General features: G+C 44.6%; 1 protein-coding gene across 1 annotated transcript in view; it reads right to left on the bottom strand.

Moving 5' to 3' along the window:
- The window catches only part of PRKCA (protein kinase C alpha), a 390,531-nt gene that overhangs the window by 70,356 nt on the left and 301,996 nt on the right, over positions 1 to 18,179 (bottom strand). Inside the window, exons 6-8 of the mRNA XM_025999622.2 lie at positions 11,747 to 11,903; positions 10,358 to 10,492; positions 10,003 to 10,099 (exon numbers count right to left, since the gene is read on the bottom strand). Of these exons, the coding sequence (XP_025855407.1) occupies positions 10,003 to 10,099; positions 10,358 to 10,492; positions 11,747 to 11,903 (389 nt within the window). The remainder of the gene's footprint in view (positions 1 to 10,002; positions 10,100 to 10,357; positions 10,493 to 11,746; positions 11,904 to 18,179) is intronic.

Genomic DNA, 18,179 nt, shown 5'->3' with positions numbered 1-18,179 from the left:
CTCCATGCCCAGCATGGAGCCCAATGTGGGGCTTGAGCTCATGACCTTGAGTCAAGACCTGAGCTGAGATCAAGAGTCGGAACTTAATCGGAGGCACCAAGGGGCCCCAGAGTTTCTGTATTTTCAGTAAGCTTTCAGATGATGCTCATGCTGCTGGTCCATGTACCATACTTGGAGTTGCAAGGATCTGAAGCACTGAGTGCTCACCACTTTCTTTTTTCAGGATACCCAGGGAGTTCAGAATCCTCGGGATTGACCTCTCTAGACCCCAATTCTAATTCTTTGTAGGACATGTTCTTTGGGGAACAGCAAACAGCATTATGTGTGAAGTCACTCTTATTCTAGGATTTTCTCTGTTAAGGGGCTTTAAGCTTCTTCTTTGGTGCTTAGGCTAGAACCATAGGGACCTGTATCAGGGCTTAGGTGCCATGTCTCTGTGCCAAGGGACATTGGCTCTACCTTCCTTTCTTCCTTTAAGTTCCTGACCTGCCAATCTCCTATGGGTGCCAGGGCCTGGGTACACATGGATAGCTGCTTTTAATATTTAATATTAGGCTTGCCCTGTTTATTGAACCAGCAACATCCACCCTTAAGGCCAACCCCATAGCTATAAACACAAGGCCTTTAATGTCATTTCAGGAATCCATTAGGATGGAACAGATAACTGGAATGTCTTTTTTTCTGGTTTCCCACCAAAGTCATTTCCATAAGAGAAATTAAACTGAAAGCATGTTGCCAATGCTAGGATATAAATGCATTCACTCTCCCTTATGGACTAATCAGAAATTCTGCGCAGTTGCTTTTGGAAGCTTTGAGTCTGCTCAGGTGAGTGGTAGTGTTAACCTCTGTTGACAGCGATCTAATGAATGCATGAAAAAGGTTTCCAACACTAAACCTTGTCCGATTTCAGTTTAAGATTTTGCTTCTAAGACAGAGCTGAAATATAAAGATTAAAATATCCTTCAACGAAAAAAAAAAATATCCTTCAACGGATGTGCATTTTACAGACTTTCCCCCTTAATATCACATTGGTTCAGAAAGTAATTAAGTAAGCTATTTAGGGACCAAAATGAATAAACAAACAAAAAAAAAGCAGACTCTATATTGGGGCTCACAGATTTTGAGTCCAAAAGGTCACTGGAAAGTACTCAGGTTTCCATAGTAACAGTAGCAGGACTGATCAGATCAACAAATAGCTACAATTTATCTGAGGGTCTCCAATGAACTATTTTCTTTTTCCTCATCCAGAGAAGAACATTCTGAATTAGATAAAGTCTTCAAAGACAATAGAGGCTTTTGGAAAATCCAATTTCAGTAATAGTAAACAGGAAAATGCTTGCTCACTCTTTCTACATATAGCCTAGTAACAGAATCTCATCAACGTTGACTTAAAAACTTTAACTACAATAGTAAGTGGATATTAATTTGTTAATAACAGGCACAATCTCAAAGCATTTCTCTGGAATAAATAAAAAGTAGATATGTGTGTGTTCTTAAGGCAATCTGCAGAATCTCTAGGGTGATTGTCTTTCTAGCAGTTTCTGGATCTCTATTACCAATCCCACAAAAGCTTATTCTAATGGAACATGCTCACCAATTTTAGCTTGGCTTCTTTTGCTTTAGATCTCCATATGGTTCTGAGTGGTCACAAATACAAAAACTGTGAAGACACAGACATCACAGAAGCCACTGCTAATTCTCCTTCATATTCTGACCAATGGACATTTTGTAGGATACATTCAAAAAAGTCTTTCAAATAAAACATTTCAGCTATGGAAAGTTAGAGTCACCTTCTTTCCAAAGTATCTGTTAACATTAATGGAGCTCATGGGTTCATAGCCCTTAGGTAATATAGTTAGCATAGCCCATGAGGTAAAGCAACATTTTGTCTAGAAGGGAGGGCCCAATGAGAGTTCTGATCCTCTGTTCACAGCTTTCTAATTACTGAATTCTCAGATTTCACTGTGACTTCTGGAACTATTATTAGAAATGTGTATTATTAAATTATTAAGTAACTCAAATTTTATCCCAGCCTTGTTACATTTGTCTAATAGTTATTTGGCCATGCCAAAAATACACACACACTCACTCACACTTATCTGGGCCTAGCAATATACCCAGAATCTTGAGAGAATCAACTTTCTGAAATTTAGTTCTCTTGGATACAGATGATTTAGAAGCCCAGGAAAAATACATTAGAAAGTCACTGGTTTTGCATTTTAGTCCCTGTCCCGTGACAAACTATATTTCCTGGGAGGAATGTTCTAGATTAGCCCTATCCCATAGAAGCCATGTGAGCTACATATATAAATGTAAATTTCCTATGAAACTCATTAAAAATTTAACCAAGTAAAACTGATTTCAACTTTAATATTGATATATAGAAGTACATAATAGATTTGTTAAATACATAGTTAACCTAATATATCCAAGATATTATTTCAATATATAATATAGAGATTATTATTAATGAAGTTACACTCTTTCCTTTTTGCTGAGTCTTTGAAATCCAGTGTGTATTTCATACTTGGTGAACATCTCAATTCAGACCGGCCACATTTTTAAGTGCTCGATAGATTCATATGGCCAGTGGCTGCTGAACTGAACAGTGCAGCCCTAGAGGATTTTCAAGGTAAAGGAAAATGCAGGTATTCACCTTTGGGATTTAAGATTACGTGATTATATAGCTGACGATATTTAAGTGCTCGATTTTTAGGTGCTCAATAGACTCATATGGCCAGTGGCTGCTGAACTGAACAGTGCAGCCCTAGAGGATTTCCAAGGTAAAGGAAAATGCAGGTATTCACCTTTGGGATTTAAGATTACGTGATTATATAGCTGACGATATATTCAAACCACCAAAGAAGAACAGGCTTGGTTCCTATAGGCTGCCCCTATTCAACGGGCTGAAGAATTTCTGGTGTTTCTAGATCATCTGAAGATAAAAGCTTTATTTTTTTTTTAATTTTTATTTATTTATGATAGTCACAGATTGAGAGAGAGAGAGGCAGAGACACAGGCAGAGGGAGAAGCAGGCTCCATGCACCGGGAGCCCGACGTGGGATTCGATCCCGGGTCTCCAGGATCGCGCCCTGGGCCAAAGGCAGGCGCCAAACCGCTGCGCCACCCAGGGATCCCGATCATCTGAAGATAAAGGCTGGGTATGAAGTCAGATGAAGATGGTGATGATGGTCAGTAACTGGGGAGAACTGAGGTCCTGGGGCAGAGCACAGATGACCCATGGGCAAGGGTCAGGCTGAGGGTGGCACCAGCAAAGTTGCCAACTGGGTGAGCATTCAAGCTTAAAATCAGCCTGAAACGTTGCCTCGACAGAAAACAGAGCTGAAGCAGAGACAGGTTGGGAAGCCTGCCTCCAGGGAACTGGAGTTTAAACTTTGGGCCCTAGATAGTTTGAATGCTGGGACAATCAGTCTACTGGTCTGTTCTCAGGAATGACTCCTTGACAAAACTTCTCTAAACAGCATTCTCAAATGCTCTTGCCTCTTTGTAGCATAGCACCTCTTTGCATGTACAAGGGTAGTGTCAGAGTTTGTAAGCTTTCATAAATGTAAGCTAAACCAAATCTGAGTAAGTCCGTTTTATAGAATCAGATATGATAAAAGGAAAAACAACAACAACAACAAAAGTCCTAGCGGACACTTATTGAGTACTTACTATATGCCAGGTGCTAGGCTAGGCAACTTATACAAATGAGCCCATTTAATCCTCAGAGCACTGCTATATATAGTAGGTACTACTACTATCCCCATTTCACTCTCTCTCTCTCTCTCTCTCTCTCACACACACACACACACACACACACACAAATAAAGCAAATGAAAGATCAGAGAATTTAAGCATCTTGTTCAAGGTCACTACTGCTAGTAAATGGTACAGCCAGAATGTGAAACCATGACTATTTCCAATTGTATCCTCTTTCTAGAATACCATGCTGAACTCATGGAGTAACGTGTCCAAGTTCACACAGTGAGGATGTGGACAAGCCAGGATCCAAACCCCAGCAGAAGGGCTCCTGGACTGGGGCTCATACAGTGACACAGGGCCACCTCTCAAACCCAAGTGGTCTGAGTGCTCAGCACAGGCCATTTGCAGCTAAAAGCGTGAAGCTTAGGGGTCACTCCCTGTGCCCACTGCTGGTTTCATCTTTGTCCTCGCCAGCACCACACCTCTCACGGAAGGGGCAGGATGGGAGGTGGTAGTCAAGACCTCGCCCCCAGAGCAGCTGCCATCCTTCACACCTGATCATAAGTTTCTCTCTTCAGAGAACTCCGCAAGTAGGTCTCTGTAGAGAGCTCACACTTGTTTCAAGCAATACTGCAACTGAAATGCATCCATCTTGTTCTCTTGAATCCTGACACTCCACAGAGAGTTATTTATGATGTATCATTTGCCAGCTCTCTAATGGGACATTGCTTTCCATTATTTTCTGACAACAGAAATATTCCACTGCAGACAAAGCCCAAAGCGCACTGCCTCTTGGCGATCTTAATTCTGCTACAAATACGTCTGTTTTGCTTTTTAACTTTTTTTTTTTTAATGTTCAATTTTAACTTACCCTGGAGTACAGCAGCAGTGGATGGCAAGTAGAAAAAAAAAGACTCAGGTGCTTTTAGCTTCTCATTTTGTTCTACTTTAATTACCCAAAGCAAATGATGAAAATAACAAAAAGCCTCACCAACTGGGCAGAAGAGAATGGTGTTGCCCCCTTTTAAGGAGAGCTGCTTGGCTCTTTTATGGCAGCATCTCCAATAACTGTAAACAACATATAGAGAAGACAAGCAACCCCACTGGGAGAAATGAGTTCATTTTAAGGCCATTTGTAGCTAAAAGTCATCAATATACAAATTAGAGGTAGGGACTGTGGTACTGGAGCAAAATGAGAGAATTCGGGTTTTATTTGTTAAATACGGATGTAGGAAATGTGCAGAGGTGGGAAGTGGTTTTCGTGGTGCTGTGGGCCTGAGGGAGGCAGGTCCAGGGGCTCATCCAGGGCTCGGGTCATCAGCCCTCCTGCTCCATTTCTCTATGGGGAGGATCAGGGAAGAAGGTCTTGGCTGGGAAGAAAGGTAGATGTGGGCCCAATGGCTCAGGGGAAGAATCGACTATGCTGATGAAACACAAAAATGCTCAACCTCACTAATAACCATGCAGACAGATGAATAAGATCCTCTGGAAATGTTTGAAATGAGGAAAAGATGTGGTCAGAAGATACTTTTCTTCAAACTGGAAGAAACTCCCTAGGCATAGCTCAAGATGTGAATTATTCAAATCCCAGATTTGGTAAAAGATCAAAAGAACAACAGGACACTGACAGAAATGCTAGACTTTTCACGTGAACACAATCACTAATAAACCAACTGTGCCATTTCTGTTGTTAACCGAATGAACCATTAACTGCTGCTATGCTTATGACTATACTTGGGTTCGTTCTCGGTGTGGTTCACATCACACATCTTTCAGTTGTGCTCACTTTTGAGTCTTTGCTCAGGACCTTATACCAAAACTACAGTGCTAAGAAATGTCAGTGCAGACTGGCTCCTCAGGGTGAGACTCCTTTTGCTCCCCTGACAACTCCCCTGTAACCCTGCTTCATCCAGAGATTACCTGACCCACTGCCAGTTACACAAAGTTCCCAATTCCCACACACGTTCTAGAAATCCATCTAAATGTAAACGAAGATCTACTTTTCCCATAAAAATATGTTATAAATGGTGATCAAGTTTCATCAGTATCTTTCTATTTCATCATGTGGCTGGACCAAGGACACAGAACACACCCACCATTTAGAACATGATTTCAACATAAAAAAAAAAAATTTTTTTTTTCTTCAGGAAGCTCTAGAAGTTTAAAAAAAGTCCCCTCTGTAACCCAGTTTCTATTAATGAAACATATTGAGGATGACGATAAAACCCTAGTATGAAAGTCTGCTTTTGGAAATTTCTAACGACAACCTAATTTAATCTTTAAAACAATACCATTAAGTCAATGCTATTATTATTCCCTTTTACAGTGAAGGACACGCACAGGGAAGTCACGTGGTTAATACATGGCAGGGCCAGGATTTGATTCCATGTAAGAATTCGTGGGCTCAACCTGGGATTAAACTAGCCTCACGGGCCAAATCTGGTCTGTCACCTGTTTTTATAAATAATGTTTTATTAGCACACAACTGTTAATCTATCTGTTGTTTGTGGCTGCTTTTGAGGTGAGTGGCTGGGACAGAGACTCTGAGGACTGCAGAGCCTAAACTATCTACTACGTGACCCTTTATAGAAAGTTTGCCGAGCAAGGACTAAACCACCATCCTCTGGGCACTTCGAGGCGAAGGCAGGCCCTCTCTCCAGCTCTGGCCACGAGCCTCAATGCAGGAAGGGGGTGCCCAGTAGCAGGAGGAACACAAGTCCTAGATCTTATCAGTTGTGAGGGGAGGTCCTGGGGAAATCACTGACCAGCATGGAGGGTTAGGATAAGCTTATTTCTCAAGAAGCTTCCTGCCTCGTTTCCAAAAAGATCTGAAGCGGGGCTCAAAGGTATAGATGTAAGCTCCACAGACAGGAGGAAATGTTTGCTTTATTCACACTGGAGCCTTATTATTGAACAAATGAACAAATACATAACTTATGTTTGTGAATCAGGAAGTATGTAGACTTTATTTGAAGACAAATCGGGAACAGGGTAAAGGCCCAGGGATGGACTGTCCGTGACAGTGAGGTCAAGGTTCTGCTTTGTCTTTTACACAGATAAACTGCTCTAGGGGCACAGTGCATTACGGAATCAGGTCATTTCCAACCATCCTGGGATTTCCTTGGCTCCTAAGAGCTTTTACTCACTGATCATTCCGTTTGCCTGAATTCTGGAATCAACAATAAATTTGAAATTTTTCCCCATGTTATCAGATAAATGCTAACACGGTGACAGGGCTCTGAAGGCTCATTTGTTTGGATTTTTATTCTATCAGATTGAGTGACTTTTGATTCCTGGAAGAGGACTTGAAAACCACACTTAGTTATTAGATAACAGAGCTGGGCACGGAAAGAACAACAACCCTGTGGACAACACCACTGAGTGATGCCCAGTCATGATTCACCATGGAACTTTAAGTTAAAAAATTTCAGCTGAAGCATACTGTTACCAGAGGGTAGGAAAGTATCTCTTAAAGACTTGGTGGAGGAGAAAAGGACTTGGATGATGGAAGGCAAGTCAGGATGGCAAGTACATGGAGAGATGGGGACAGAGGGGTGAGTCTACAGACACTGAGAAGCAGTCATACCATGGCCAGGAATGGAGAGGGAAGAATGGGGTATTAGAGAAAGTTCTCCAAACTGCACCCTGGTGCCTGGTGGCACCCTGTCTGGGGAGGCTGGCTGTGACCCAGAACTGCTCAAATGTGGATACAGCCTTTGCTCAGGCATGCTGCTTCCTTATAAGCAGGGAAATATTACAAGTTTCACGTTTACGGACCTCAACAGCACACAGCTACGTGATAACTCTTGCTTGAAATCAGATCTGAATATTCCATTTAAAATGCAACACAACAGCTGTGGAAAAATTCTCAGCATCTCCTTGACACTACTGTAATCTAGCGGCTTTCTGTCTGGTCTCCTGCAACTCTAAGTAAATGAGCTAATGCAATTCCAGCAAGATCTAAGGGGCTGAAACATGTTTAAAGAAAAAGCCCGAACGTAGTTCGTGCAGGTGCTCTGAGCACAGAAGTCAGTAAGCTAGACAGCAGAGGCTCGGTGTCTCTGCTGCACTTGCCCTTGGGGGCTAGCAGAGCTCCAGTGTAAAGTACATTGCCAGGAGGGAGAAGAGTGACCAGCATGACACACATGGCCTCTAACGAGCCTCTAGAGAGAAATGCAATTCTGGCCTCAAGCCCTCAGACCTAGCCCCCACCCCCCTTTTTTTTTTGAGTTTGGAACTCTGACCTTTATAAAAATCTAGACTCACTGCCCAGAAAAACAGGAAGGTTACTCACCAGGAAGCCATGGAAATGAAGCATGAAAAGTGGGTCAATATTTCTCTGTCAGCAAAGCTAAGTCTCAGACATTTCCAAGAGTGACACCATCAAGATGTCCCAATACTGTTCCTCCTCCCTCAACTGTGTTCTATACCACCAGTTCCTGACCTGTTGGTTGCTAACAACCTAAAACTATGGCATCAGATTCAGCAAGGCTCTGTCTAGCTTCTCAGCAATCTCTCCTGCCTGGGACATCTGAGGAGTGCTGGCACTTGGGGTCCCAAAACTCTCTGGAAAGATTCATCCTTCACAGAGGTGGTGTGATGTTGGGGACGGGGCTCCTGTTCTGAGCTATGAGGCGGAGATGGGAGTAGCTAAAGGAGGAAGTGAAGGTAAAAAAATAAAAAATAAATAAAAAAAATAGCTTTGTCTGGCATAGATACTTGCAGCTACCCCAAGCCTTAACACAGTTTTGCACTTGAATGCCTCTATTACCATGCCCCTTTGGAAAGAACTTCACCTTACTTATAAATTTCTCTTTCTTCTATATGTTTTAGGAGTAGAAATTGCAAGCCGATTACTTCCAACTGAATTTTACCTGTGTCTATAGCAATAGATGTGTTTGGCGTACACCAAGCTTTGACTTTTAATTAGTTGCCAATATTAAAATAAGTCAGAAGATGTCATATAAAAAAATCTGGATTTTTGGCTTCTCTCTAAGAACCAGAACATCAGGTGGCATAGGACCCTCCTCTGTGCATGGCAAGGATCAGCAGATGCTGAGTAGCCCAGGCTACCCCCTTTAGACAGGGCTTGTGTTCACCAGCTTAATCCAGCCCCCACCCTGCTGTCACCAATCCTGAGCCCTGCTGTTTGTTGCCATTTGCTGATATTCTTTGTGACTCATTTATGTTCCTGAGGGCATCCAGGCTCACAGCCCTGACCTTAAGTATTTGCAATCAACATCCACTTTAACCAAGTATCAGCCTGAAGAAAGCACTCTGAACATTTTTCTGTCTTACATCCTTAAGAATTCATTCTACCTCGATATGATTTATAGGTTTCTCTGGGACAAACCTTTATTTCAGAGAAGGAAACTAGAGAGGGAGGAAACAAAACCAACAGCATCTCATTAGTGTCGACATTTCAGCCACAGTTCAGTATCTCTGAGCACACATGTGTGTGTCTATGTGTGTGCGCACGTGTTTCTTTAGGGGATGGGAATTCTGAAAATCCTAATTTGCCTGAGGTACAGAAAGATTCAAAAAGAAATGAGCCGGTTACACAGACTGTTACGCCTACTGTGTGACTCCCTCAAACAGCCAAAATGCAGGTGATTAGATAAATAGAAAAAAAAAAAAAAAAAAAAAAAAGCTGTGACCTGGAATGTAAGGCAGATATCCAGAGAAGAGAATGTGTGTTAAAAGCCAAGATGTCTGGTAAGTAAAGAGCAGTATGTATAGAAAGATGAAGAAGGAAGTGAGGAGGACAAGGGGGACAGAGGAGAAGGGAGGAAGAAGACAGATGAATCTGGGACCCAAGGCAAACACAGACACTCGGGAGGAAGGAGACAAAGAGCTGGCCTTTTCTAAAGCTTGGAAGCAAAAGTGAAGATGCCGGCCTGAGAGCTTAATTACACCCAAACCACCTCCCGAGTTAATGCCAGCACGTCCTCCTGCCATTTGGAGGAGCACAGTCCTTCTTTCTAATGAGAACACCGCACTTGGAACCTTGCCTGTCCCCCCCGCTGATGTGCCAAGCAATTTCTTATGCACAAATCAACGACGCTGATTCCGGGGATAGGTCCCGTCTCTGTTCTCACAACCATCGCAGGCCTAGAACGCTAATCCAGCTTGCAAAGGAAGCTGATCATGCAGCACTTCTATTTTCAAATAAAGGAAAAGCTTCACACTTCAATTGCTTTAGGTCGCCTAGCAGGTGTGACCGCAAAACCCGGGCCCTTCCTGAGGTCAAGCTCACCAAAGGAAAGGCGGCTCCAGTAATTTCCTTAATATCCTCACCTCGAATTTCTGTCTGAGCTCCACGTTTCCTTCTTCGTCCCCTTCTGGGATGGGTACATTGTAGTACTCACCTTCCTCTTGGTTAAGCAGCTTGTACCTTTGGGGGAGACACGGGATGGAAGGAGGGTTACGAACGCTGTGTTGGTGTGACAGAGTTAGCAACTTCCCTCCTCCAACCCCTAGCCTGGCTGTTTCTGAAATGTGTCCTGTGGGGAGACTACAGCCAGGTAACCTCAGGCTCAATGGTCACTGCAGACTGAAGCAGTTTGTTTTCTGAATCTCCTGGGGCACTAATGTTTCTGAGACTATTAACCTTTGATTGACAAATTGCATATTCAATCTGCGGTGTCCTTACCATCCACTGGCTGGCATCTTCATCAGCTCTGAGACTCCGAAGGAAAGGGAGCCCATGAAATCATTCCTTGTTGTTCGATCCCAGTCCCATATCTCTACGGATAGCCGGCGGTCTTTATCTGAAGGTTTTAATTTGCTACAAAAGAGCACACACAGACGGACACAAACACAAGGTTATCTAGACCACAGTTTCTTGGGGGCTACCACATGCTCATGATAGAGGAGTCTGAGATTAAAAAACTAGTAGTATATTCAATGTACCTCCCTCCCTACTGCCAACAGAGTACCAGCCCCCAGCAGCCAAAGCTCTAGACTGGCAGAGAGCAAACAAGGTCCCAGAGGCCAAATCTGGCCCTCTGTTTTTTGTAAATAAAGTTTTACTGGAACACAGCCATGGCCATTTGCATACGTACTGCCTATGAATGCTTTGGCTCTAGGTCAGCAGAGCTGTGTGCTTGCAACACAGACTGTATAAAGCCTGAAGTATTTACTGACTGTCCCTTTACAGAACTTGCTCACCTCTGTTCTATATAAAAGAGCTACCTTTCTGGTCATCCACAGGTAAACCACTCCCTGTGGAGCGGATGTGCTGTTCTAGTCTACACGGATGACCACTTGGTTGTGCTCGGTTGCAGAAGTGCTTCCTTGTCCCTGATGGTTTTATGCCACTCCTTCTCACTGCGTCCTTCCTTCTCTTCTACTGTATCTGCCTCTGAAATCCCGGCACTCCTTTAAGCCTTGTTTAAAATGTCACCTCCTCTAGGAAGCCTTCCCTGCTGAAAAGTGAGGATGGTGTTCCCATTTCAGTGGCAACAGCACATGACTCCTGTATTCCTTGTTTTAAAAAAAAATTATTATTTAATTTCTTACCTTACCTTCTTCCAAAGCCTCAATAGGACTCAAGTCCATTAAGAAGTGGGACATGTGGGGTTCCCTGGGTGGCTCAGCGGTTAAGCATCTGCCTTCAGCCCAGGGTGTGATCCTGGGGTCCCGGGATGGAGTCCCACATCAGGCTCCCTGCATGGAGCCTGCTTCTCCCTCTGCCTGTGTCTCTGCCCCTCTCTCTCTCTCATAATAAATAAAATCTTTAAAAAAAACAAGTGGGACATGCTTTATATACTTTTACATCATCTTTAACATAAATGAATCTTTCTGTACATGGTAGGTATTGATGATAATCTGGGGGACCTGCATTATGTAACTCTTGGCTACCATCTGGTATAACAGGTGACGGCAGGTACCACTTAGCCGTGGCCTGAGAAAGCCTTAGGAATGAAGCAACATTTAAAGACATTTATAACAGGTCCACCTCATCACCCCTGACAGTGAGGTGGGCAGTTCTGTGATGTGTAGGGAGGGAATTCAACTGGGAAGAGAAGACAAAACTTACAATGTAAAAGACTCATTCCACTGGGGATTCAGTGTAGAGCGGATGGTTTTGGTTTTCTGTTTGCTTTCATTCTTGGGATCAGGAATTAGTTTCAGCTTCACATAAGGATCTGAAAGCCCATTTGGATCCATAGGAATCAGATTCTTTGCATCTCGTACTGTGAAGGGAAAAGGAAAAAAAAAAAAGATCAAATGTTATAAAAAGAGAACTGACCTATATTGTTCAGTGTCCCATGTCGAGACCAAGTTGAATGACAGAGATATCTGTCAAGATGGTGTTTAAAGAAAGAGGAGGTGATGACTAAAATGTCTCTGATCTTCAGTATGAGGAAAGCTGCCTGCTGTCACTGCTGCCAGAGATAATGGGCATCATGCGGGCCCTGTGGTCAAGTCTTGAGATGCAGCACCAGCCTGGACCAGCAGCAGTAGTGACACCTGGGCACCTCATATTAGAAAGTTGGAAGCCTGGGTCTCTCTCCAAAGCTGCTGAGATAGAAGCTGTATTTAAGCAAGATCCCCAGGTGCTGTCTGCAGCCCTTTTCCAGAACTGGTCGTGCCTGGCTCCAGGCAACCAGCCAACCTAGTCTAAGCCATTGAATTATTTGAGCTCCTAAAAGGATTCACCTTTTTTCTATGTAAAGGCCAGTGACTTTCAATCTGGCTGTACATTGGAATCTCTGGGGTTTAAAAATCCCAGTGCTCACTGGGCACCTGGGTGGCACAATCAGTTAAGTGTCTGACTCTCGTTTCTGCTCAAGTCATGAACTCAGGATCATGAGGTTGAGCTCCACATCAGGCTCCACACTCGGTGGGAAGTCTGCTTGTGACTGTTCCTCTCTCTGTTCCTTCCCCTGCTTGTTTTCTCTCCCAGATAAATAAATTTCCAATGCTCACAGCTAAATTAGAATCTCTGAGGGGTGTAGCCCATGGTCTTAAAAGCTCCCCAGGTGATTCTACTATCCAGCAGGTGCAAGAGCCACTGACGCATACAGCTGTAATACAGAATATTCTTCCCAGGTGTGCTAACCCTTGCTATGCAATGTGCACATGTCCATAGACCAGTAGCACCTGGGACATTGTGTGCTCATCAGATGTGTGCAATCACAGGCCCCACCCCAAAATTACAAACTCAGAATTCTCACTTTAACAAGACTCCCAGATAATTCCAATGTACATCCTAGATTGAGATGCATTCATATGGGAATCCAAAATAATGAGGAGGAAAGGTCACCTCATTCACAGAAGGAGGCATGCTCAGAGATGCAGAGAGCAAGGGCTTATTACCTCTTTGGGAACAGGTAAAGCTACTGCATGTAAATGAGATAGGTCATTATCTACCACGATGATGATAAGGACAAAAGCCTGAGCCTGCCTACCCCAAATGTCTTCCTCACCATCTTCTGATGACATCTTCCCCAACATGGCTGAAACTTCCCATCATCAGGGTCCCTAATTAGCCGACACCGTGAGTACACATGTAATTGGTTCTCCCAGCATAGCCCCTGGACCAGCAGCCCTGGCATCACTGAGTCAGAACTCTAGGAGCAGGTGCAGTGATCTGTATTTACCAAGCCTTTTGATTCTGATGCAGAGAAGAGTTGCGGAAACATTGTTCTAGCCTATCATACAGATCATTAGTTTAGGGTGACTGTTAAGTGAAGTCCTTAGAATAATTTTACAAGAAGATGTTGGAGTTTGGCAGTGGGAAGACAGAGAGAGGGGTTGGAAGGATGCTGAGGATACTGGGCCCCAGGGCCTTGCCCTATGAGAAGTCACAGACAAGCACTGCCTGTTCCCAGTGGGACACATTGAGTGCGCACACTTGCTGGCGAACAGCCTCACATCCTTTTTGCCTAGAAGCGTGAGCATAGGCAGGTAACAGGACCGTATCCAAATGGTCTGAGTGTGGGGTGGGGGGATGGTGGGCTGGCTCATATCTACTAGCCACAGAGAAGCCAGGCCTATCCTATGTTCCTTATATTCACTTATGCTTTCCAAGGATTTTCCCCCTAATATCTAACCTCATCGAACTGGGAGTGGGTACAACATAAGCAAGCATGCATGGGCTTTTGCAGCTCAGTACACCTGCTTTCAAATCCTGTCCCCACCAACCCCCCACCCCATGTACTCCCAAGCACAGGAAACATAAGTTCCTGAGCCTCTATTCTTTACTCACAAAAAATGAAGAGGGGCTCATTCCCAGTGAAACAGCATTGTTGGGGGGAAGTAAATGAAATAGTTGTCATAAAAATAGAGCTCTCCCACAAGGAACGGGAAGGGGCAAAAGGTCTCTCTCCAATTAATCACTGGAATGAGAATCAGATCCTTTTTAAAAGGCGGCTAAAGCCCTGGAATGTCTAACATGGAGGCTACAGCCCAGATAAACTAATGAGGAACCACAGAGGCTGCCAAGGGTATTGCCAGTTACAGAACGATTATGGTGCTGGCGTTTTCTTCTTCAATTTCTGGTCCTGACAGCCAGCACACACAGCATCGTTTAAGGCTGATCTCTTCTGAATGGTGATGAGTTACGGTCTTGATGGGATTTAAAGCTGTGGGCTTCCTACTGAGATACTATGATTGAAGTGGAAAATAAAAAGAGTTACCAATTCCAAACATCATTGAAATAGACAGTGGGTCCAAATTTCAATTTCCCATTGCAGTGGAGACGAGCCTGCCCGGTGTGTGGCTGATTCATCACATGCCGGGGCACCTGAGTAAGGACCTGGAGCAATGGACTTGGGGGCTCCCACTGGCTCAGACTGTGGGCTCTGGGGCCAGGCTGCCTGCGCTTGAATTCTGGCTCTGCCACTCTGGGGAGGGGGGTGGGTATAGCGCTGGGCAAGATCTGTAACCTCCCGGTGCCTCAGTTTCTGCATCTGCAAAACGGTACCTCCCTGGGAGGAGTCTGTAAGTTCATACATGTGAAATGCTTAGAACAGTGGTATGCACACAGTAAGAGCCCAATAATGATTATTATCATTGTTGTTAATACAAGTTGCTGGCAGAGAGCACAACCCTAAAGGCTTAGATGTTCAGAAACTGGACTGGCAGCTTATGAGTTGGCAGGCGGATGAAGAAGAGTATGACGTGGAGATTTTCTAACGTGGTTGCAACCGCGTGGTACTGGCAAGGTCTTAACCTGGGAAGCAGTGCTGGAGGGGGTCGCTAACAGGAGCAGGTGCAGGGAAGTTAGGGATGAGAAAAGAGCAAAACAAGCGGGGTGGTAGATGAGAAGGGCGAGAGGCAGGAAACAGAAAGAAGAGAATGTGATCGAGTTGTAGGGTCAGAGGGCAGTGAGGATGGTGCCCCTGCACGGGTGCTGATGGTGGCTGGGTACCCCAGGGCAGTGGTTCTCCAGCTCAGCTGCACATGGGCAACAGTCAAATACTGATGTCTGGGCCCCACCCCTACAGAGTCCCAATTTAATTGGTCCTGACTGAGGCCCAAAGTGGTATTAGCAACTTTGAAGCCTCTCAGGTGAGTATTGCATGACACCATCCCAGGCACCTGGCCGATGTTCTTACAGGGTGGTCCCTCGGCCCACATCACTGGCATCTCTTGAGGACTCAGTATATTACGTCGAAAAAAAAAATCCACTCACTTTTTAACACTCGGCCCTTAAATGGTTTTTTAAAAATTTATTTGAGGAGGGAGGTGAAGGAGGGAGAGAGAATCTCAAGCAGACTCTCTGCTGGGCACAGAGCCCTGGGCTCCATCCCATGACCCTGAGATCACGACCTGAGCCAAAGCCAAGAGTCTGATGCACAACCAACTGCACCACCCAGGCGCCCCTTAACACTCAACACTTAAAAAGGAAATGTGTTACTCTGGTAAATGGAAAACCAAGGCTGTCTGCTATGAGGAGAAAGGAATCATAAAAATAAATACAATGCCTGAGGCCTACTCTTAGTTACAAAGGGGAAATTAAACCAGGGTGAATGCTTAGGACATTCCAGCCCCAGATGGAGTTCCCCCCTACACCGTACTACCAAGAATGAAGGAAAGCTGGAAAGGGAGCAACTTTCTCACCATGTGATTGAATGCTTTCTAATGTCAGATCAGTGCCTTCAGGAATCCAGTGGAGCACGAGCAGAAGTCCTAGCCTGTCGGATCCTGCCCCACATGTGAGAAGCCCTGTGCCAATTATGAGGCACAGAGGAAGGTGAGCATTTCACAGTGGGGCCAAGAACAGACCCGGCACAGGTCCCGTGGCTCATTTCTTGTCTCTCATCTTCTGTGACAGCCACCCTGTTCTGACCCTCAGACTTCAGATCGGAACAAATCTGCTGTGGAACCTCTTGATGGGACTCTTCGGGGCAAAGCTCTATCATGCCAGCTCAAATTCTGAGAGGTTGATGGTCTCTAAAGGTGGCGGTAGAGAAGCAGCACATCCCCTGCCCCACTCCACTGCTGTGGCACTAATCCACACAGGCCCTGAGCCCCCTGGAATGCACGCGGGAGGAGCTCTTGCTCCCGGCATGTCACAGCAGTTCTGCAGCTTCCGTGAGGAGAACACATCTGCTCAAGAAATATGTCTGTGCTGTGGTATTGGCCCTTTTAGAATCAAAGTCTGTTCTATAATTCCAGGACTTTAATAGAAATGTAGAACATGAGTTGTATTATCATCTTTTGGCTTGAAGTGTGGCTTTGGAAAGGATCGGCAGTCAAGCGTTAAGGAAAGCCATCCTGGGTTGAAAGGTTATATAATTTCCTGATTATGTAAGGTATCCCTCCTGGATAAAATCCATTCAAATAAGATTATGAAGATTGAAAAACACCTCCACGGTGCCTCAAGGATACCTGATAGAAGTGGCGAGGCAAGCCCAGGACATGGGAGTTTTGAGTAAGTGTTCAGGCATATGAGCTGGCTCATCTAGAGCTTGGAGGCGGCCTTACCCAGACTGGGAATCTGCAGCAAAAGCATCTGGTAGATGGCACAGCCAACACTTAGGAATGAAGCCAGGGATTTTCCCAAAGGTCTTTTTGAGGGGGAAAAGTACAGGTGACCACCATGCTTTCTCAGGGAGAGGCCAGCCAATCCTACAAAGACTGGCAGCTAGGTGACTGTCAAATGCCCATCTGAGGACATACAATGACAGTCAGGCTCACTATACTTGCAGATAGTGGCTGACTTCTTCTCAAGGGGCCAGTAAAATATATAGTGGCTAACAGCGTGGACAGCTAGGTTCAAATCATTGCTTTACCACTTTTTAGCTGTAGGACTTCAGACGAGTTAGCCCACTTGTCAGTCTGTTCACATCTGTAAGACAGGAACAGTAACAGTGCCTGCCTCACAGTGTCATGGTGAAGATGAAGTGCATTAATATCTGTAAAGCATTTAGAAGAAAACCTGGAATGGATGGAGTGTTACAGAAGCATCTGCCGCCATTACTAATGATCATGTTCACATGTGTCTGCCACTTTACCATCATCAGCCAGCCCTCCTGTCTGGCCCAGGAGGCAGGGCTGTTTCCTCAGAGTAAAGAAATCTGGTATATTAAAGGGAGGGTTCATATAGTACTGGAATTTCCAGACCTCGGGGTTAGGTTAGAGTTCAATACTCAGATCCTAGTGGTTCTAAAGTAGCTTGGGATTAAAAAAAAAAATCAAGGCAATCCTTGATCCATTCAGAGAATGGTCGAGATGGTCTCTTGACCCAGAGAATATAGGTAGCATAAATTACGAAGTATAATAATAAACACCTGAACTCACCACCTAACATAAAAGCCAGACCAGGGCCAATGCAGCCATCCACCATATTTTTCTTACCCTCTCCCCGCCTCCCTGTGGATTTTCAGCCTCAGTCTGAGGCTGCCTCAGGGCACTCTGGCTAGGCACAGAGCTCGTGGAGGCTTTGGAAGATTCACACATGACACACACTAAAGGCTTCGTTGGGGAACACAGCTAGAGCCCCTCTACCTGCAGACTGGACTTGTCTGCACTGACCCATAGTAACCCCTGCCCATCAGAGTTCAGATCTGTATGGGAACATTGTTCAGTGAGGCACAGAAAAGTCAAGTGCCTCTAAATTCAAGGACAACGTGGCCCTTCAAATGATGTGTTTTGCTTTACAAAAGAATTCTCTATTTTTAGTGTCTTTACCCCTCTCTCTGCAAGCATCCTTGTTCATGGCTTCTGCTTACAAAGCCAACAACAAGGTCGAAAGCCCAAAACAAAGCCTTGCTGCAAAAGTTGGGATTGTTCAGTGTGTGCTGACCTAGTGACGCCCCCCTCCACCTCCCTTCTTGCTCGACAGCAAAAACAAGAGTGAACAAAATTCTAATAATCCTACCCCAAATCACACAAAGGCAAAAATTACATTATCTGACACTACAGAAAAACAAGACCATACAAACTCTTCTTTGTCTGAAGTTACCAACAGCGAAAGAAATGGGAGTGCAAAAATGTTGGGGGGACAGGCAAGAGCAAAA

The sequence above is a fragment of the Vulpes vulpes genome, chromosome 2 (genome assembly GCF_048418805.1).
Source record: "Vulpes vulpes isolate BD-2025 chromosome 2, VulVul3, whole genome shotgun sequence".
Classification (NCBI taxonomy): Eukaryota; Metazoa; Chordata; class Mammalia; order Carnivora; family Canidae; genus Vulpes; species Vulpes vulpes.
This window is presented reverse-complemented; position numbering and strand designations above follow the sequence as displayed.